The 23625-nt window shown below is 41.4% G+C and overlaps 1 protein-coding gene across 3 annotated transcripts; it reads left to right on the top strand.

Annotated features, from left to right (window-relative positions):
- The first annotated feature begins 370 nt into the window (after positions 1-370).
- Positions 371-23521, top strand: pkig (protein kinase (cAMP-dependent, catalytic) inhibitor gamma). 3 transcript variants are annotated; one of them, XM_084068924.1, is made up of 3 exons: positions 371-560; positions 20893-21080; positions 22251-23468. In XM_084068924.1, the coding sequence occupies exons 2-3, from the start codon at positions 20921-20923 to the stop codon at positions 22328-22330; spliced, it is 240 nt and encodes a 79-aa protein (XP_083925050.1). In that variant the 5' UTR covers positions 371-560; positions 20893-20920; the 3' UTR covers positions 22331-23468. The 3 variants fall into 3 exon arrangements, with proteins under 3 accessions (XP_083925050.1, XP_083925051.1, XP_083925052.1); XM_084068925.1 differs by lacking the exon at positions 371-560 and adding an exon at positions 13113-13231 and having other exon boundaries at positions 22251-23521; XM_084068926.1 differs by lacking the exon at positions 371-560 and adding an exon at positions 18464-18514 and having other exon boundaries at positions 22251-23521.
- Positions 23522-23625: the final 104 nt, after the last annotated feature.

Here is a 23625-nt window from a genome sequence, read left to right as displayed (position 1 = left end):
CATGATTTTCCAGCACTGGAGAAGTACCCCCCACACACGCACGCACGCGCGCGGGTGCACACACACACACACACACACACGCACGCACGCACACACACACACACACACACACACACACACACACACACACACGAACAGTAGCCTATTTGAGTAGTTTATGTTTTGTGGATGAACAATTATGTATCCTAGTTGATGACTTTTGAAAGGGGAACGAAAAAGATTGACGTTGTCAAGACGTATTTTATATTTTATATGAATTAATTGGGCTAATAATAAAAAATAAAATAGTCAGAATACGAGACGAGAATCCTGAGGTGGAATCTGATTGGCTGTGAGCTGGCCAACTCCATTTTGGAAACAGCTGTTCGAAGACGTAACCTTTTTGTTTCCAGAGAGACATCCCTGCTCTCCAAACACTCCTCGTAGCATATTAACGGTGGATATCGCCTTAGTTGCCACTATAGTTTTCCCTTCGACGTTTTGCTCTAGTGTCTGGAAACTTATTTGGGCGATTCATGTTCTTACATTACAAGTGGATAAACGGAGGCGAACGAATCAAGGTTAGTCCCGATCTTTTGTTACAATATTGCAAATGTATGTGCTGCAGAACAACATGCGTGTATGTGTATGTATAGGTGTATGTGTGTATGTAAGTGGTGTATGTGTGGACGGACGTAACAACTGGTGTTAGGTGTTAAATCCGCAGGGAGCTGTACAGTCACGAATCTTATTTTACCAGTCAGTGTGATGATCGGACAATGCAGTTTTCGTTGATAAACTGTGAACACATTTCAACCACGATATAACGTCATTATCGAACCTTTTCGCAATGGAATTATGAAGTATTATGAAATCCATGTCATTTTTAAAAATAGCTACGTGTGTGACAATGCATTTATTAATTTTGCCCATAATGTTACAGAAGCTGTCAGTCATGCATGTCCATCCCACCACATTTAAGTGTTAATAGAATGGCCTCAATAGGCCTGCATTACATTAGATTTTCTAGATTTTTCAAATCTCTAATGATGTTTTTGCTTTCTATAAACCACCACCCGACAACCAACACCCAATAAACAATGAACTTTATCTCACACTGGGTTATGGTGTACTATAGGCTATCTTATACAGTATTCCGACTACTGAATGAAAGCATATACACAGTATAATCCTACACAAATGGATACATTAACATAAGGATATTACTATGTACGTGATTCCTGTATTTCTGGGTAAAGATATGTCAATAGGCCTATTTAATGTAAGACTATGCATGTACTCTGTGGGTGGGTGGGTGGGTGGGTGGAGATGGAGAGAGAGAGGGCCCCCCACCATGCCAGTGTTATTGGGTAGATGCCAACCTGCCTGCCATGGGCACTGGTGGAAATAAACATTGGCTTCACTCTTCACTCCCCTGCTTTCTTTCAGTGTGGTTAACGGTGAACAAACAGGATTGTTACATTTCCCCCAAGCTTAAGACAATGGCTGAAAAATATTGTCAAGCATGTTTGTATTGCTGCTCAATTCATTTCAGCCCAAATTGTAAAATGTAAACTGGGCCCAAGATACACTATATGGAGAGCTAATAGAACTCATGAGGAGTACATTATTGGGGAGACATTATTTACAGGCCTGAGTATCTACACAGCCATATTTAAAAATGTCTGTCTGTATTTGCAACCTGTTGCATTGTAGCAATTGTTGTAGTCAATATATTGTGTTCATTATGTAAACCTACTCTGAACATGTAGCCAAATTTGGAACTGGTAACTATGTTGTGTATAAGTGGCGTGCTAATGTAGACCAGTGTTTCTCAGCTGGCTGGTGTGGAGCCAAATATGGGATGTTCTTGTTCACACAGTTCTTGTTCACCCAGCTCTGGTCCATACAGAACTAACATAGGCGTACAGTATAGCCTAAATTGGGAAAAAATGGCTTGGGGTAGTTGTCTCCGAAATTATTGTTTCTTGCAGACAGAATCTAAAAGTGACAGACAGACAACGCATCCTTGGTTTAGGGTTGTGAAGGCAGTAACTTTTAGGAAACAATTAGGTAGCTGGGCTATATAAAAATATTAAAAGACATGGTTGACATTTCTTTGAATAGAAATGTCTTGCCTAGAGCATGGTGGGCTATGCAGTTTGCAATACTACAATGAAAAAAGCCTGTTTGATCAAAATCTTGTCATTATTGTGGATAATATGCTTTTTTTTAATGGAAAATCACAGCACGTTGCTGCCTCCAGTGGTTCAGACATCTCATTGACTTTTGATGAAATTGTGTCTTCTGTGTATATTCTGCACTGCCAAAAAAGAAACCCCCTATACCCAATATCATACATGCCTGTGCTGGAGAAGTGTTCTGATGGATTATCTCTTATATTTTCCTTATTCTGTGTCCCTCTTAAAGCTCTTATTATGTAATTTTCTGGGGTGAATACAATGTTATTTTGTCCACTCTGTGTGGTAGAGTATGTTCATACAATATAACTTCTACACTTGGAGTGGTTGTATTTCCCCAATCCCTGCTGTTGAGACATGACCTTTGACACGATCCTGTTTATGGTTTGACACAAATTTTGAAGGTAAAAATTAAATTTCTATTGCTCAGTGGTTAATAAAAAAAAAGTTGCATAGTGCAGCTTTAAGTCTAACGTATACTTTGCAGAAAAATCCCTTTCGACCAATAAATGTGATTGATTTTCAACTGAAAAAAGTGTCAAATTAGGGTTGGGCGGTATGACTTCAAATCAATATCACAGATTATTTCAAACTTTTGCCTCGATTACGATTAAAGGGGAAGACCACTCATTTTCAACATTGAACTATGTCTTTAATACACCTTAGAGCTGTTGTGTGGAAATAAGAATAAAGTCCCCCTCCCCCTCCAGTATGTTGCCTAGAACTGGAAAATTGATTGAGGTCATGTGATAAGTGACATACGCAGGGTGTACTTTTTTGCGGAAGGGGCGGAGCCAAAAGTACACCCTGCGTATGTAACTGATCACATGACCTCAATCAATTATCCTTTTCTAGGCAACACAGAAGGGTGGGGGACTTTTTGGTGAGTGGTCTGCTCCTTTAATGAACGATTAATAAAAATAGCAGCTCTACATGCTCACGTGTTGAAAATCGTCCATTTTCACATTTTTGTACACCACCATTGTACAACAAAGTATAATACATGGTTAATCAGACTAATCAATGTAGTTGATTATGAAAAAATTGATTAGAATATTTGTCTATCGATTCGTTGATATACAGGAAATGTGTGTGTATATATATATATATATATATATATATATATATATATACATACACATATACACAAGCAAGATTAAGTTGGTTATTGGTTCTAAATATCGGTTTTGATATATTTTTAGTTAATTGCCCATCCCTAATTCCCTATGTCAAATTTCACGTTGGTTGAGTTATATTTGTCAAAAAGGGTGTGCCAAGTATGCAACAAAGTATAAATTATCCATTACAATTTTAACTGTCTCCGTAATAAAAGTCATTTGAAGAGGGCACTGATCTCTCAACCTTTTTTTGAAGGAGTGAACATTTGCACATCTTCACTATTATTACAGCTGGTCTTTGTGGACTACTTACTTGAATTCTATATCATTTGCTCACCTAACATTAGCTGTGAGGGAGACTTTGCAGGTAGAAAGTGGTTAGAACTTATATATTGAGGTCATGCGAGTCCAGTTATCTGCAGTGCTGCATTAACACTTTCAACAATGCCAGCCTCCTACTTCAGCTCGTTCACTAAATGGAAGTCATATCTGCTGCTTGCTGAGAGCTGCCAACAACGACATTATTAGCCCTGAGAACATTAAGACCCTTATATCCCTGCACTGCCACAACATTCAGTGGATGGGGGTTGGCGGTCTGCTGTTTTCTGTTGTTGTTGTCAGTCAGTTGTTTTTCCCCTTGCAGTCATCAGATCTTTTTTTTTGCCAGTCAAGTTTGCCATTTAACATCTTCCACTGTCAATCCTAAATAAAATGTCCTCTTACTGACACGACATGATGGTATTCCAGCAGACACCGAATGTCTCCATCCAATTTGTCATTTAATGATCACCTGAGCCAGCTGGACCCTTCCATGATAAAGGTGGCACATTAATACAGTTTGAGATAAAAATAGCAGTCTATTCTCAGAATAAGTTCACCTCCCTTGGGCAGATGGCCAGGATAATGTCCAGAATTAGGCTAGCTTTCTGTCCACTGATGTCAGATTTTAAATACATTTATAAAACAGTAGATAGTTGTTGATGCTACAACCTACAGTAGCCCCTACTACTGGTAAAACATAAAAAATTATGTGAACATTCTGTGCCAAGTATATTCTTGTACAGTATTCCTCCCTCTGTAATCATGGGTTTACTTATTTTGTGGGCCGTGCTTTCTGTCAACTAAAATATATCGGCCCCTAACCACATTCCTTGCCCTGTATGTAGAGACTTTGGCTCCACTGTTTTTAGTTCCTTGGGCTGCTTATGAGGAAATAGTGAGTGCCATCACCCTAAGCTTCTTGTTAGTGTCTGGCTGACAGAAAGGGCTCATACACCCAAATGTCTCACAGGGCATTACAACACATTTTTGTCAATCAGAATGAAACTGTTTTGTCAGGACCATACCGGTGGTCTGGCATGTATAGACTACAAACTCACTGACATGAGTCAACCATTTTCCAAAGCATAGCGTAGTTCGTTTTCAGAAAATGCTTTAACCAGTTCTCTAAATTGTTCCTACATATTTAATGGCACATGGTCTGCAAACCTTTCTTGTTATGGTTCTCAACAAGGTGTCAGTAATGGTCTTTTTCATTATGAAGAAAGTAAAACAATCTTTTTGGTGTTATTCAATCTCATTTTATCTTGTAGACATCTAAGTTATGCATTGGATTGGAAGAATCACTGGGAAGAGCAAATAATGGGTAAATAATGAACCAGGCTGATTGGAAGCAGCTCATGAGAACTAATGAACCGATCTTTGACAGTTGAATTAATCTGGGATATACGCAGAGGAACCTTGCCTACAGTTCAGGCTCAAAACACTGTTCATAGTGTATGCTATTATTAGAAATGTTTATGCAAGTTACTGAGATTGTAATCAGAAAGATCCTACATATTTGTTCTGCAGCTTATAGCATTTCACAGTATACTAACTAATTCTAGTACACTTTAAAATAATCAGTGTTCATTTATACATTTGTAACTCAGAGTGCACAAATGTAATCAAATGGACCCTTACAGGATCATTTGGCTGCATTTGTACTCTACATTTAGACTGAGGACTTTACTGTGTATTTACATAGGTTAGATAGACATCAAGGTCCGTATGGTTTGTGCTGTGTCCCACTTCATGGTTGGTTCCACTTTCTAGGACTGAAGCGACCTGCGGTAATTGCCGCTCCCTTCTGAATGTTTGCCATTAGGGAAGGTTACAGTATGTATGTATGCGCTGTTTTGTCCTCTCAACTCAGCAAATCAAATCACATGACGCCCACGTCTTCCTAGACTTGTGGGAGAAGAGCGTGATGATGCAGTTGAGTGGAATTACTTGGCGAGTGTGTCAGCCAAACCGAGGCCTCCTCTGGAATCACTCTCAGTACAGGCACTACAGTAGTCTGCTCAGATACCATATATACTTTTTATTATTTAAAATTGACTACTGGGAACGACGACAAGCTGTGTCAGTGAGATAAGGGAGTAATGCAGTTTATGCCCTGGTAAGTGCAGTTTTCTCATGGGTCCAGTTATGTATTCGTATATGCGAACAAATCCCCTATAACAGGTGGTGCAGACTAGAAAAGGCTTTGCCAAACCAGTTGTTCTGTTACAAATTGGGTTATGCAGTATAGCTTAGCCTAGGAAGACCTTTTGCGTGTCCCCTGAGTTCTTAAAAAAAAAAGGGAATCTAAACAGCGAAGCTTGTTATATTGCCTTATTTAGCCAGCTCAATAAATAAGCATGCATTCCTTTCCCTCTCCTCTCCTCTCTGTTGTCGGCTGTCGTGTATGATCCCTCCCTCTCTGTCCTGTCCTATTTTGTCCTATCTTGTCCTCTCCCTCATGCTGCTTCTGGCCAGCCCATGGGTCTTGTTCAGTCTCCATTGTGTGTACAGCCTATAGAGAAAGATGGGTCATAAACAATCCAGTGTAGGCCTATGCACTATGCAGTGAATATGGTAGATCTCACCCTACATTTTATGGCTTGGCTCTCTGGGAGGCTAGTCATCAATAAGAGTGTGTGTGGGTGTGTGAGTGACTGTTGGACCGACCAGCGCCTGTCGTCATAGATGACTGATGTCAAAGGCTGGCATGGCTGAGCCATGCTGTTCCCAACTGGCTCCTGTGTGGGTCCAAATGATTCGATTGTTTAACGTCATTCACTGCCATTCATGTTGAAACGGTGTGGGGAAAACACTTTACAAGTTTTTAAGTTGGAATGCCACATGCCTATTTTCCACTAAATAATGATCATTATCTTGGGTATTATCATACCCAAGCCATATCCAGATTTATTTTAATCCCATAACATAATACAATTGTATTAAATAAGTCCTAAAAGAGCTGTATATCTGTGGACATTACAAATGCTTTTTCACCACCCACTTGTAGTCTCACCAAAGTACTACCTCCCTACCTGTCTCCTTTGCCAAATGGAAATGGTGATCTTCAAAAACGCTTCACATTAGATACTATATATATATACAGTACACACACACACACACACACACACACACACACACACACACACACACACACACACACACACACACACACACACACACACACACACACACACACACACACACACACACACACACTTTATGGTTAATTTACAACCAAAATGTAGGCAGTGGCCATTTACTGTACAGTAAATGGCCACTGATTTATTGTTCTCACTGTCAGCTGTTATTGTTGCTGCAGGAAGCTCTTCTCTCTCTCACGGTCGCTGGTGCCCCCAACATGCTCGTTTCCTACTGTATCTGATAATTTGCACAACACATATACATGCACACACACACACACAGACCCATTCTCTCTAAACCATATGGCTAGAAAAGTGCAAATTCTCGTGAGTAGTGAGCCGAAAAGAAATAAGCAAATATTTGAACCTTTTAACAACAACAAACGTTTAGTTTTTTTTCCTGCGGCCTCTATATAGATCTGGCCTTTATTTATTTTTTATTTTTTTATCACTATAGAGGAAAAACTGTACACCTGGAAAAATTGTTCCTTACAAGCAGTGTTGTAGTGGTGATCTTTTAACTGGTGGGATGCTATTTTAATGACGTTGCGTGCACACGCGCATGCATTTTACTTTAATGTGTGATTAATTTTACTTAGGTTTACAAGTGCATAAATTGTAGGAAACTAGGAAATAACTAGTTTTTACCTTGCAGACATCCTAATTTAGTGAATTCATCAGCCAAACGTTCTCTTTGGACTGCTTCAGAACAGCTATGCCTACACCTTCAGTACTTAACAGGTCACACAATGGATCATTGAAATGCATCCAGCCAGGGTCATTCCTATGTTAATTCACGCTGTAGACCAGGGGCGCCGATATTTATAAGCTCTAGCGGGTGCCCAACAAGGCACACATGCACGCGCGCCCCATTTGCGCCTGCGCGAAGAATTTTGCGGGTTTTGGTCGGATAATTGACTTTTTTGGGGGGGTTTTGTAACTTTATTTCGGTTAATTCGGTTGTTCAGTGGCGATCTGAACCAGGCGATCTGATTTTGAAAAATAAATTAAAAAAAAAACTTTTTTTTTTTTTTTTTTGACCAGCACCCAGTGGGTGCTCCTCACCCATAGTGGGTGCTTGTGCCCCCGGGCACCCACGTTATCGGCGCCCTTGCTGTTGACTCTCGGCAGATTTTTTAAGCGTTGGTAAGAGTGTTGTTTTTGGTTGTCTTTTGATAGATACGAGAGGTAGACGCACTTTCACGGGTACGTACGTGCACATCTATGCATGGGCGAGCTCTTGCTCAAAAGACTGGCGGGATGCCGTGGTACCACGTGCAATGAAGTGCTACATTTCAAACTCGCATTATATCTTGAAGAGGGCTTTTAATGATAAAGGTTTTCTGTAACGTTTAGTGATTATTAACACAATTTAAACAAAGACGACATCTAAACATTAAAGCAATTTTAGTAAAAATGGTTGCGGTTTATGGAAAGTATGTGACCGATGTTGACAATGACATGTAGTAACACTGGTATGGGCCTTATATATATATTAATGTTTTTCTTACACCCACAATTACAATGATAAGTTTGGATGGCTTGGAGCAGGCTGTGGTCTATTCTCATAAATTAAAGTGTCATGCCAGGTCTTCCATCTCTTACCCAGACACAGAGCAAAGTCAGAGATCTAAATACGTTTTTTTTTTACAGCATAACTGCGGTCATGATGGGACAACAATATATGCCCCAAAAATTAAAATAAAATAAAATCTTTTGTATTTTTATATCAATAATCCATCTTGATTACTTCCCGCAAAACAAATATGGCATGTGTGCTTACATCAAACAGTAAAAGCAAACAGCATTGATTCGTTCAGCCTCGATTGATTCGTTCCAGCTGATTGCTTTACAGATGGATCTGGATGGACACCAATTTCTTAACACACACAAGAGTTACTCATTTTTGGTCATGATTCAGTCTCTTCCATCAACTCTCTTGGCCCCCTAAGCTCTAACATCACTGTGATCCACTCATCAGTCAAGAACCTTAGTGTGACTTTTGATGGCAATTTCACATTTGACAAACATAATCTACAGATCAGTTCTGTTGTCTAAACTAGTTTCTTCCAGCTTAGGCTTTTGGCCAGGATAAAGGCCTATTTTACCCCAGCAACCTAGAGAGGGTAATCCATGCCTTTATATCTTCGAGGCTTGATTACTGCAAGTTCCTCTATGTAGGCATCGACCAGTCGGCTCTTAGGCGTTGTGCAGAATGCAGATGCTTGCCTCCTTTCTGGTAAGAAAAAGCATGAACACATCACCCCAGTCCGACCTCGACTCCTCGCCTCACTCCACTGGCTCCCGGTCCATTTTAGAACTAAGATTTTATAGTTTGTTTTTAAAGCCCTAAATGGAGAGCCTGAGCACTCATGGTGAATGGGCAGTCGGATGGTGAATGTGTAATGCGTTAGTAGTAGCGGTGGCTTGCTGTTGCCCCATGGCCTCACACCCCAACCAGAGCCACGAGGTCGGCTGACCAGTCGATTCTAGTTGTGCCCAGAACTAGGCACAAGACCAGAGGTGACTGAGCCTTTGCGGAAGCCGGCCCCAGGCTCTGGAACACCTTGCCCCTACACATTTATTCTGCTCAGTCACCAGAGGTTTTTAAATCCTTACTTAAACCCATTTCCCCTGGCCTTTAACTCTATTTGAATGCATAAACACTGGCCTTTACTGTATACTGCTGCAATGTCGTTTTTTTTGTCCCTTTTGTATATTCCAGTTGCATAATGTTTTGTTTGTTTCTTTTAATTCTCCTTGTTTGAATCTTTTTTTTATGTTCTTGATTGTTTGTTTTTAATTGAGCACTTTGGTAAACCTTGGTCATTGTAATGTGCTTTATAAATAAAGGTTGAGTTACAGTACATCAGCAAGTACTAACCAATTTTAACCAATAATATCAGTCATGACATCCACCCGTCTATTATTAGAGAGATTCTTTTGCAAGACAAGTTACTGAGATGATAATTCAAAAAGATATCCTACATATTTGTTCTGTACCAGCTTATGGCATTTCATTGTGTGAGGCTGTCAATCAATCTTCCACACAGAGCTATGATTCATCCTGCGAGACACTATACACATCCTGCTAGACTACTTTGTGAACTGACGTGACATCCAGACGGGTCATGGTATTCATCATGCCCAAAATCAGTGCTCATAGCTGGGTAAAAGACGTTCATCTGTACAGTGTCTGGCGGTTGCTCCTTGCGTTTCAACCCACCCCATCACTGTGATTGGCTGAGACGCACACAGCTCCTGTTTCACTAGGAAATACGTTGGAAATTAAATACTTTCAAAAGTGGGTAGAGAGGCCGTCTGGTAATCAGAAGGTATTCGGTTTGTGGTTAAACGCAGAGGACAAATTTCACATATTTGCAGATGTACAGTGACACATACCCCCAAAACAACTAAAGGGGACAACAGTATTATTGCGACCGTAGGTCGCACTTACTACAGAAAGCTGCTCCAGGTGTCCGTCCGTCACTCCGTCACTCCGTCACACACGTCACACTTTTGCCCTGCTCATATCTCCGCACCCATTGCCCCGATCCATGCCACATTTTGCACACACACTCCTTACCTGCCAAACTACACCCTCCAAGGACCCCCGGAGCTCCAGGGACCCCCAGCTGCCTCGGGGACCCCCAAGTGTAAAAAATGAGCACATGTGGACAAATTACCAAATGACCACCCCAACGGGGCTGCTCACGGGGCATTCCCGGGGACCACCCACTCCTGGTGCTCCAGAACGGATGCAAAAGTGGTGGCGCCCCCAGTGGAGGACCCCCTGCCACTGCAGCTCACATAAAATGCCGTAACTCGGGGGCTTGCCCCCCACAAACAATCCCTCCTTTCCCCTATAAACACACTCTCTCTCCCACACCACACACACACACACACACCAACAGCTCTGTATACATGTGACCTACGGTCGCTTATCTCCCGATTAGGGAGTCTTACTGGTAATATAATTATATCAAGAATCAAGAGTGGTTTATTTGTCACTTGCTCATACAGGTACAATCAGCAAAATAAATGGTGTGGCATGTTCTGCAAGACATTGCTAACAGCAGCAATACAATGTATGCCAAGATAACTATAAGAACAATAAGGATTGTAAATGTGTGTGCCCCCAACCTATCTTGACATGACGGTAAATTTGCTCTAACATGCACAAGAGAATAACTGTTTGGAGATTTTGTCATGGCAAACATCATGGCAACATCTTTTGGTTGATTCTTTTAAGCAAAGGACTCGGGTGACATTTAACTATCCATTTGTGTGGTAGTATTTATACAAGCAAAATTATAAAAGAATGATAAAAATCTGCAACACATTTGTTTTCAGAACATTGCCCCTGCCAGATCTTCCAATCTAAAAGTTGCTACGCTGTTTGGAAATGAAGATGGCAGGGATTTTTTATTTCTTGAACGTGATCACCATCTCATTATGGAGTCCAGTCGAGACACCTGCTCCTGACTCAGCTGTGTGTGTGTGTGTGTGTGTGTGTGTTTGTGTGTGTGTGTGTGTGTCACACAAGGGGTGTGTGTGTGTGTGTGTGTGTGTGTGTGTGTGTGTGTGTGTGTGTGTGTGTGTCACAAGGGGATTCCCTATAGCCTGGGGCTGGGCTCGGCATGTTTCTGCAGTAGAGTCATTTTAGAAAGAAGGGCTCAACCCGCTTTATTCTAAAAGCAGTTGGCTCACAGTTCTTTTGTCTCCATAGATGGACCCAAAACAGAATTCAACACAGCACGTATTCATAATTCTGCTGTCTTCAGGGATTGGTAATCTGATGACTGTATATTGTGGTTTGTCTTCATATTTTGTGAAAGGCAAACCGTTGTTATGATACATTAGTTTTCACACCACATGCGCTGGTGTTGATTGGCCCGTCTGTTGCCAAGTGAACAGGTCTAACAAAAGGGAACATGATTCTTATTGCTGTATTGTTTGCCTCTACATTGAACTAAACAATGAGTGTTAGGATGTACTTGATTGTTATACATTATTTGTATTAGTCAACTTACAATCAATGATTGAGTAAGGGTCTTTCCGTCTCTATGATTTACTATTTTACCATGCAGATTCATAACAATAGTATGTATTTTTTGGGAGAATTTCCAAAATCAAAATAATTAAGAATTCCTCCCCCATTTTCTTCCAAAAGACGTAAAGTCAATCTACAAGCTCACAATGCATTGCATCGTGAAATGTTGTGAGCTTTTAAATCAGCTATTTTAGCTATTTCCCATTAGACTAAGTATATTTGGCTGAAGTGGTTAACCTTGACCTGCAGGTAAACCAGGATTAGTTTGATGGGTTGGGTTTCCTAGAGATGGCACCACCATCACACTGCTGGCAATCCCTCAGCAGGATATAATGGCACATCGGCCATGAGGTGCAAAAGGAATTCCATATTGACCACCAGAGGTTCTGATTTGTGAAGTGGAGAGTCACTATACTCAGCTGTTTCTCTGTGTGGCTGCCAAGATTATCTGTCTAAGTGAGATTGATTTTTGATTCCACTGTGGCTTTCGAGTGAAGCAACCTTGCCCAAGAAGATATTTTGTTTTATGCATCAGTACTCTTGCCACGCTTCTACTCTGTAGTTGATGCTAATAGCCTCGGCCAGGCTTCTTATCTCTGGCCCCTCCTGCTGATTTGATAAGCCTTTGGGCAGAGGAGCTCACTTGCTTGATGGATAATTAGGATGGCAATTACATGTGAGTGGCACTGTTGACTGTTCATTCTCAGTATCTGCTTTTGAGTGTATGACATTATCTGTGAAAATGTGGCAGTTTCTGCAAGAGGAGAGTTGGCCTGAGATCTATCGTACGAGACAACGGTCTGAAGCAGCTGAGAGGGAGATGGTGAATCCTCTTCCGTAACTCCTTCTAAATTAAACCTGACAAAGATGCCTGTATGCACCTCTACCCGTCAGGCAAAGGTTTCACGGCACCGGCGCAAGCAACCCGTGACTGCGAAAAGAGCAAGCTAGTTGCTTCGCAAGTTGTTCTACTCACTTCCCCAGGAGAAATTAGGCCCTTACAGGCGGCCTGGGCCTCATAAAAAGAGGAAGGATATATGGGGCAAATATACACTGGCACTGAATGGACAGGGTTTTATTTATTTATGAAAGGAAGGGCTTCGTAGAACAACAATGCTAATCTTGCGGAGGAAACACAACTCCCTTGTGTTTGAAGTGGGCTGGCAGTCCTGCAAGCAGCTGCTGACATCATGTGAATAGACAGTGTCCAGACCCGGTCTGACTGGGAAGGTTGAGAGGCAGGGAAAAAGCAGGGGAGGGGGCAACGTGAAAGCACTGTGCCTGGCTGCTCTCAGTGTGCAACACTTGTCTTTGGAGGGTCTAAATGGACGTTTGTCTGTACACACAGTCAGGGATCTGCAACATTGTTGGGCTTCTGGGCATTCAGTGGTGGATGATTCAAGTGTGAACATTTGGGTAAGCCTGGCTCTTTCTTCACTCATTTCCTCTTTCTAAAAAAACACCACTGTTTTTTTTTAAATGCTAAACATTTTATGCTGAAGTAGCAAGCTGAGGTATTATTTGACCACAGTGCCAGACGTTCTAGAATTGTGATCATGGTTGTACACAGAAAACATCTTTGAAATTGGGTTAAAGGCGTTAAAGATCAAGGCCTTACCAGCCTTATTTTTGGGAGGGAATTTTGGTATTTCAGATTGTGGGAAACCTCAGAGGATGAGAGCACTCAACAAGAACCCTGGATTAAAAGCCCAACGGACTAGTGTGTTGCTAAGAGAAACACATGAGGCCCATTCATGTGAAGGCTTTTTGCCATGTCAACACATGATGTGAAATTAGTTGACTGACTTTTAATTGCTTGGAAGAAGATGGCACTAATGGACTTCAACATCAGCAAGGAAGTCAATCTTTGTGTGGGTTATTGCAGATAATGTGAGTTTATTACGCACAAATCAGGCTTAAAAGGCTCTGGCGGGATGGGAGTGAGCTTGTCTCCCTAATGGGCCCGGTGAAAGTGGCAGTGCTGAGTCATATTCCCTCAGTGATCGCACAGGCTTTTGTGCCTAATTTCACAAGGCCAAAAGCTCTCCTGTTACATGTCGCCTTGGCCGACCTGACCACCGCTCACTCTCATACATACAGTAAATACCATCAAGGCATCCTCCAGGCTGTTGTTCTAATTCACCTTTGATTACTTTCACAATGGGATTATGCTGTTACAGTGTGTTATTTGAAGATTTGAACAGGTGACACAGCTGCTTCCTTGAGAATAGGGAAATTGCCTGGCATTTAAATTCCATGAAATAATCGAGTGGTGTTTTCCCATGTAAAGTGGATCCCTGCATTGCAAACAGTCAGCACATACAGTATAGTGCCAGAGGGAGAAGAGAGAAACCAGGCAAGGGGAAAGGAGAGAATGAGAAGCACGGCTAAACTTGAGTTCAACTCACCACCCGAACTGCAGTGATTGAATTGTTATTGTCTGGAGTGAAAATGCACACCTGTGACATTTATCCTGTGATAGTGTTTACAGCTGCAGCTGTGTCGGGTTACCTTCCCTATACACACACTGGCCTTTTCACATAAAGACACCCTTCTCTTATTATCTGGAACATTAGGGAAGGAAGCGTATCATAATTTATCATGATGCGATTATTATGTGCTACTATTTCAGTCAGGAACTTGTGACTGACTTAAGGCACCCTTGCATGTTCTTGCAATCGAACAAATCTCTTAAAGAGAAAATGTCTACCAGCAGAGCTAGATGATAAGGTTAAATCATCTGGTCTTTTACTGGTCTTAAAGGCAGTATTACATTAAAGTGATAGTTTTCTGAATGTATTAGGCTGTTCAAGGTGAGTGAAATGAATGGTCATACCCCAAATCATATTATTTCCCAGCCATTCCACACAACAAAAGACAGCAATGCTGCTTTGGCACTGGTCTGGATAAAAATCACTCCGAATAGGCCTTATGGGGTCATCCCTATGTTCTGCGGGTTCTATGTTCCCCGCTTACCTTAGGGTTGTAAGCGGGAAACATAGGCCCTGTTTAGACTGCAGTCAAATCCAATCAAATCCAATTTATTTCTCAAATCCGATCTTTTGCCCTGTCTGTTCACACTGCATTTGCAAGTGATCGGATCTGTCACAGATCTGTGTGTTTAGACTGATTTAAACAACGCCAACCCAAAGCTGCTCTGCTTCGACATATCTGCTTTGGTTGCTGCGGTAACGACGTAGGAGTCATGATGTCATGACTTTTAGGACCTTGTGAACACATTTTCTGCCATGCCGCGAGACATGTCTTCATATATTGCCTTGATCCTGTACATTCCTACAAGTTTCGCTTGTACTGAGGCACCCTCCCAAAGTGCTAGGAGACATTGAATTTCTCTATCTGTCCACTGAATGCTGCTCGCCATTTCTTCTGTAAAACGTGTGCTGCACTATTGTTTTGTTTTCATTACACCCCTTGCGCTCTCGTGAATCAATTCTTGCGCTCTGTAATGACGTCAGTGGCGCTGGGGTTGTGCTGCAAGTGATGTTTTGGACAGTTTGATATGCGACTTGGGTGGTTAGAGCAGATTACTGTGTTCAGACTGAATCGCATCCTCCTAGAAATCCTAGAAATCAGATTTGAATCCGATTTGAAACCACCTCTGAATGTGGCTCAAGTCGGATTTGTAAAAATCGGATTCCATATGACCTGTCTCTGTTCAGACTTCATAAAACAAACCGGATTCCAATCTGGATATGGCATAGATCTGATTTAGGCTGGATTTGGCTGCCAGTCTAGACGGGGCCATAGAACCCGGGAAACTTGGATAAGCTCCTGGCCTTATACAATACTGTGGTGAAGGGGAAGGTTATTCATTGCTTTTCCACTCAACAATTAACAAATGTCCCCACACAATTTGACCAGTGACTTGCTTGACAGAAGGTCACTAGTGTCACTCTCCCATGTCACTTTACATCTTCATTTGCATTGCATAAATATCAGCAGTCCAACAGCAACTAAAACAACCTGCCTCATGACCTCAGTGCAACACAAACACGTTCATTATCTTGCAGAGCTTTGCTCATACAAGGACTAACATGGTTTTAGCAAGTGGCATCATTAAACCCTTCCCTCTGCAGCTGAGACCAGGCAGAAGAGTGCATTCAGGCAGAGTCTAGGCCAGGGTAAACACATGGTGAAGAGAGGAGAACTTAACACCATCATCATCATTATCATCCTCATCCCTCCATGGAAACCTGTTAATGATCTCACGGTAGGATCTGATCCACTTGCACGGGCAAGCCAACTAATTAAACAGGAGAATGGCAATTAGATAAAGCTCCCATAAGCAACATAACAACTGGGCCACTGGAATGGAGCAAGTGGAGCATAATATGGCACACACAGTCCCTGCTGAAGTAGACCGGCTGTGCTATGTGCTGTGATGTTTGTTTCTCATTGTTTGTCTGAGGTGGAAACAGAAACTTGGTCCATGGGGTCATTTAAGTAAGGTTTTACTTGTTGGAGCATGGTTCTGATCTGGACATGGAACAATGTAGGCCTAATTATGGCAATTGTTGAGACTAGCCTAGTTACATTTGTTATGATTTAGTTTTTTTTTGTACTATGCATGTTATGAAATTGGCCTCCCACAGTGACTTAGCTTTCTAATGGGTATACAGAATAGCAAGCTACAGTAGATGGCAATCCAACCAACGATCAAAAACTAGGCCTTTTTTACTGTTGCTTTTTCCTCTTCTGTTTGTACCTCTTTTTGTAATGTTCCTTGTTTTGTTTTCTGTATGGGGACTACAGATGAAAATTAGCATTCTTGCTAAATCCGGCGTATTGACATTGCATTGTATGTAAAAAGAAAAAAAAGAAAACACTACCATCTGCAGCGTTGGGATTCGGGAATACAGTGCTGTGCTTGTTTTGTGGTAGGGACATTCGGGGAAACGCTATTAGGCCATTGCTGTTTGACATTTCCTGAGGCAGCGCTTTTACCTAGAGATGTTTAAAGGCTGTGTGCAGGCCAATAACTTTTTCATATTCTCCAACAGTGACGGTACAGCTGCATTGCCTAACCCCCCCTATCAGTGAATGACCCTGGGCACTTCCTCTTCAGCATGGTGTGCTCAAACATAACGGAGAGAGAGAGGGAAAACAATTGTGGGATCTTTATGGTTTATGATAACATTTAGCTTTATGATACTGGTGGAATGGAAGCATAGTGTTTGGGAACCGATTGGCCCTGGGTCACTGTGTCATTTTTGCAGCTGCTGCCAGTTCTGTTTTAAGTCCTCCTGCCTCTCTATCGCAGTGATTATCAACCTGTGGGCCGGGGCCCACTGGTAGGCCGTGAGGATATTCAAGTGGGCCCCCAAATAACATTTTTATGATATAATATACAAATAATTAATGTAAAAAAAGAATGTCATGGTATTTTTTCTTTAAAACACAGAACTAATTGTTTTCATTGTTATAGCTATACATAGGAAAGTACACAGATCACAATCAATTGCTTGATCATTAAATTAAACATGCTCTGAAAAGATCAGGGCCCACTTGATTTTCAAGTGGGCCCTGATCCAGAAAATGTCCACTGCTCTATCGCTTTCCGTCTCTCCTATCGTTTCCTTCAAGGTCAAGTTGAGGGGACGGGTTGAGCTGTATTCCATTGTTTATCAGCAGATGTATTTAGTTTAGCTTAAATTGGCGTTGGATGCTGTTATCATGCTCCAGAGACACGTGTTAATTAAATTGAATTAACAGTCCAGGTTCCCGAACCTGTGCCAGGCCATGAGGGAGATGTTCAGGCCAGGTCATCAGTGATGACGTACTGTATGTGCAGGACAGCTGCGCCGAGGAGTTTGATGATCTTATTGGCTGGAAACAGATTGTCCTTTTCAAGTACTTATTTTTCTCCAGTCCTTTCACTTGTTTCTTAATGAACTTTTCTTCTTCCTTTTAATCTATTCTTTCTTTGTTTACTATATTTTATTTAGTTTCTTAATCGCTGTGTCTTCTTTTCTGGACCAGCTTTTTAGTTTTTCTTTTTTTTTTTGCACTTCCTCTTTTCTCAGAGGAACCACCAGCTGTATAGAGTCTTAACACTGTAAAATCCTCAGTGTTCATTTAACACACAGGAGTGCGCAAACGGAACCAAATGGACCTTTACAGTCCGTTTGGTTCCATTTGTACACTCTCAGAGTTAAACTAACACTCAGGATTTTACTGTGTAGTGGTTGGCAGGATCCATGACCCAGTTAAATATGGACTGAGAAACAGGAAGAAGAGGAGGAATGAATAGCTAATGGAAGCTCGATTTGCTTGTCGCTGGGACTCCCTCTGGCTCCCCTCCTATACTAGCCCTTTAATAGGTTTAAAGCCAGTTCGCTGTGGCTCTCTTTATTGACCAGTCCACCTCCTCCCTAAGCCCTTTTGCACTGCAAGTTACCTTTTGTGACGGAACCGTCCAGTTGAGGGAAGAGAGTATGTGAGCCTCAGTAGTTTTGGAGCAGCTTTTTTTGTGTTTTTTTCTGTTGTAATTAGGACGGCCAATTAGCACAGATGTCAGCAGGGCCATTAGTCCCTGCATAGAAATAGAAATGGTAATTACGACCAGCCACAGTATAGATGTTCCTTTTTTTCATTAATTCACTCTGTCAACAGTGGGCTCCTGAGGTGCTGAAGTGGCCCACTCTGTGTGCGTTCCACGTTCAGCTGCCTCTTTCAAAGGTAGGGCAACAGATAATGGACAACTTCAGTTGTTTATACACCAGTCAATATACTAGTCCATATATAGACAACATCAATTATTTTTATTATATCATTATATGGAATTAACTTAAAATGAGAAGTTCTGAAAAGATGGATGTAAAGGTAGCCAAATGGTATTTGTACAATGATGACACCAATAGTGGATGAAGTAAAAACATTTTGTTGTACTTAGGGACAGGTCGATTTTAAAGAAGGGTACCCCTGGAGAAAATGTATGTGCCCTGATCTAAAATGCCATGACCCTCCCTTTGACTAAAAATAAATATCAATGACCCTCCCCAAGTGATTAAAAAAAAAAAGATTAACCCTCACCGCCTATAAGAGTGTCACGATATATTGTCCCACGATATAGCCTATCGTGGTATTAAAATGTGACGATAGGTATTGTCAAGATGTCATAGTGTATCGTAATATTTTTTTAATTATTTCTCTTTTCTTTATTTTTTTTGCCGGTGAAAGTTATAGGAGTTCTTACTGTATGGTGTATGATACGAAATGTAAAGCTTATCATAATCACAGTAATTATTAATCATGTCTTCCATCATATATATTTTGGAGAGAGATTAAACAGACTCCAGTCACTTTCAGTTTAAAGCACAGGGGAGGTGTTGTCAGCTGATGCTCGTTGACGCTCGTTAATGTGACATGCGTCAAAGCAGTTATGCCAGTCTGCACTCTCAAATAGGCCTACATCTAATCTAAGATTGTTTACAAGGTATTATACTGTATCTGGTATTATAGATTTTTTTTTAGCTGTTGGAAATAACTAGGCTGCACTTGGTTCGTAACGTAATGATGACGCATCAATGTTGTCAGTTACTTGGAAGTCGGACATCCGACTCCGGGTCAGACATCCGACTTCCAAGTAACTGACAACATTGATGCCTCATCATACATCAAATAAAAGCCTGTATTTACCTTGATGCACTAAAACCTCCCTTAAATACTTCCACAGAAATGGGAGTTAGAATTTCAAGGGAAACTGTACCGGTTTACCTGGTTGAGTCATCATTAGTAGGAAATGTGCCCATATCAATCGCATGTGCTTGCATGTACTTGTGCAATTCGAAAATGGCCCCTGTCTAAGTCTTATCAATTATGGCCTGATGATTCTGGTTTTACTTGTGGAGCTAGGCTGGCATCTATGCACAACTGTCCATATAGATCCAAATTAACCACATGCACAGAGTTACTTCAAATTATTATGAATATCCAGTTATAAATTGTCATTGTAACCTACCTGGTGTATGTAATTCTATTCTATGAGCAACAAAAACACTTAAAAGAGGATATCTCTGTGTTGGAAATTGGGATAATGCATCTCTCTAATATGCCTAACACCTGCTGAAGTGTTGCTTAATTGTTCAACCACCATCATTAAGACGCTGAATAGATTGGGTTGTTCACACTTGCTGTGCGTTGATGGCTTGTTACCGACCGTCATTGATTCTAAATAGACCACGGTGTTACTGGATTTGAATCCTTCGTATCATTTGAAATAGAGAGGGGTCATTGACCACTGTTCTGCTGTACTAAAAATGTATATAAAAACAGACTAGTTTATCAATTCAAAATTGCATGACCCTCCCTTGGATTCAAAGTAAAATTAGCTGACCCTCCCTTGTACTAAAATTAGAAAGGCATGACCCTCCCCTATTTTCCTCCATGGACCCCCTTCTGTACATTTTGGCTGGTCCCTTAACAACAACACAAATAGTTATGCTTAACAGTATTGACATACCTGTACTTGGCAGAAGTTGGTACAATATTGGCCCATACTTACATTTTAAATATAGCATTCAAAACCAGCTATACAATGCTCTGGAAGCCTTTATAACTGTGAAATTAAATGTATATTGATGATGTTATTCATGTTTCTGTTCATACAGAGCTTGGGTGAGTTTACTAGGGTGGGCATTTTTCACTCCTGATATCTTGAGGATGGGAAATATGGGGGTGGGGCGGATCTAGAAATGTTTAATTTATAAAACATATTTATTGTTTATGAGTGCCAAATTTGAACATAGATTGTGTTTTCACATTCTTTGAATTTTCTGGGTTTAACATGATCTGTTGCCCTGACTCTTGAACTGATTTATACTCTGTCATATGATGGTGTGATGTGTTGTGAGCTTGTAAAAATTAGGCATATAGCAGCTCAACATTACACATGGAGTGTTCAGTAGCCTCTGCTTCATATATAACAGTTGTCACGTTGTGTTGATTGCTCTCAAAATAGTGATGATGCAATGAGACCATTGGCCATTGTAGGGAAGACAGCCCAGATGATTTTATTATTGTTTATTTTTCTAACGTCTCCCCCTCCTCTCTGGCAGGTGTAATGAGAGCGCTGGTCATGGACAGATGATGGACGTAGAGACGACGTCATACTCGGACTTCATCAACTGTGATCGCACGGGCCGCAGGAACGCTGTGCCCGACATCGCAGGGGAGCAGGCCGCACCGGCCGGCAGCACCAGTGAACTGAGCAAAGACATGGCAGAGATGGACCTGAAAGCTGCAGGTGGGCAATTCACACCAACATAAAAAAAAAAGTCAGGGGTCAAGTGTTCTTGCTGAGGCACACTTCCACACGTAGCCTGGGTAAGGTGATGGTTGAACCGATGACCTTAACATTCCCAGACAGCGTGACCCACTCAACTGACAGTGAGGCTTTTACAGTGTACGTAGTGCACTGCACACATGCTGAGTGTGGACAGATCACAGCAGGTGTATTGCGCCTACAGCAACAGCAACACCTTGAGCAATACAGATGAGTATAACCTTCTATGGATTGTTTTGATGACCCGTAACCACACTTGTGATTGTCCTGGCTTCCCCTGCTGGGCTTTATCACCCAGTACCTCTTCTCTAGTTCTCTTTTGTTTTAGAGCTTGGAAGAGAAAAGCTTCAACACAGCTCAATGGAGGGAAGTAAGCGTTTCCCATCATGGTCATTGGATCTATTCGATTCTTCTGCTTTTTCTTGATTTTGAAAAAAGTTTCCCAAAATATTTATTAGGGTATTAGCATTTTAATGCAATAAATCTAGTTGATAAGAAATACTGTTTCGGTGGTCTCACGTTGTGTTGCTGGAGGAAGTTGAAGTTCCTTCCTCAGGATTCTCATGTAGTCAGATTTATAGCCTGCTGTGCGCCATTGTCAAACCAACTTGATTGTGTGTGTGTATGTGTCCATGCATGTGTGTATGCGTGTTTATGTCCGATTATCTGCTCAGATTATCCTGTAGTATCAGGGGTTCACAGATCCAATATTAAAGCTCCTGTTCTGCTCACAGATGCATCGAGGTTGCCCCGATAATATCAAACATGTTTGACTTTTAGGATTTTGAATCTGGATAATTATGTCACTACTGTTCCAGTGGGACGGCTGGAATCTCACGCAACCACTATAGCAGAGAGAGACAGGTCTACAAGGAGACAGACGTGGAGTGAATGAGCGGACTGTTGACATGGTGACCGCAAAAAATGATTTTAAGACTTCTGTAGTGTGCGACAAGCTTTAGGTTTAGAATTACGTTAAGGTTAGGGCTAAGCATGTAGTGGTGATGGTTAAGGTTAGGATTAGAGATGAGGGAATTAATTAATCAGGTGTGTGTGTGTGTGTGTGTGTGTGTGTGTGTGTTGAATTTTGTTTGCTCTGTGATTGACACATTTCCCCTGTTTCTTTTCCAGGTGAGTCCGGGGGCTCGCCCCCCCCTGAGGGTGAGGGATCTACCAGCGAACAGGCCCCGGCGAATGGAGACCCCTCCTAAAGACCCTCCGCAGATGGGAGGGGGAGAATGAAAGAGGGTGCGTGGGGGGAGGGTGGGGGAAAAGATGAGGAAAGAGAGCGAAAGTAGGAAGGACTGGAGAAAAGGGAAAGAAAAAGAGAGAGAAATAATCTATTGGTTGTCCTGACCGGACGCGCTCTTCCCACAGGCCCCTCTTCATGCCATGGTGAGGACACCTTCTCTCTGTATATGGAGCCTTGTCGGCCCAAATGCATGCTTCTCTTAATCAGAACAGATATAATGACAGGAAGAAAATGGAGTGGAGCTGACAATGGAGAAGCTGCTCTTTTACTCTGGTAGTGATTTGTATCTCTTGACGTGACAAGAAAGCACAGGAACTCTGGATTTAGCTTCTCTGGAGTCTGACTGGTGTGGAACAATATACATTTATATATACACACACACACACACACACACACACACACATACACAACGTTGTTCCAGCCTAATATGGAAGTCCATCTAAGGAGAACGTTACATAACCACCTGTTTGTCATTTTTCTTTTATGTATGTTTTGTGACCCTTGTTAATGTTCATCATTTACTCTTCTTTGTATAATTTTTTTTATTTTTAGCGCTTTCATTTTTCAAGTATCCAGTATAGTTGCAATGGAGACTCTACGGTATGGAGGTCATATTTATTGCAAAATGTTCAGTGATAACTTTGTAATAGGAATTTTCTTTGTGTAATAAATCACTTCATATGAATCTACTTTAACGGTTGCATTTAATGTCGTAAGGTGTATATGTTTGCACAAGGGAACTTAACCACTTAAACCCTATATTCTTCATTGACCAGGGTCCCCCAGGCGACTGTACTTGGTCCCATCCTTTTGTCCTTCTATACCAAATCTTTAACTGAAAATACCAGATCTACAAGCTCGCAATGCTACACTTTGCAAGCTTGTAGATCTCCTATTTTCGCCGAATGTTCGCCTATTATGACATGCCCAGAATAGGGAGGCTAGGGTTCATGTGGTTAACTGAGATTTCTAACAGGTTTAAAAACATTGAACCATATTAGCGCTTATTATAACCCTAGAGCTGGTTGGTCCTCGAACAGTGATGAATGAGAATGTAGCACAGAGTGGTGCAGGAGCCATAAATATTATTGAATGCCACTATTGTGTACATTAGGGTGGCTACAGGAAGCCAGTGTTTACATTCCCATCTAGAATGCCCCCCTGTTCACATTTATTTCCATATCAAATAAAGAAACAGAACATGTCAAGACTTTATTTTTTAATCTGAAAAAAAAAGAAAGAAAAAAAAAATAC

Source organism: Gymnoscopelus microlampas (assembly GCF_963454915.1).
Source record: "Gymnoscopelus microlampas genome assembly, chromosome: 10".
Taxonomy (NCBI): Eukaryota; Metazoa; Chordata; class Actinopteri; order Myctophiformes; family Myctophidae; genus Gymnoscopelus; species Gymnoscopelus microlampas.
The sequence above is the reverse complement of the archived record's forward strand: the minus strand, read 5'-3'. Positions and strand labels throughout refer to the sequence as shown.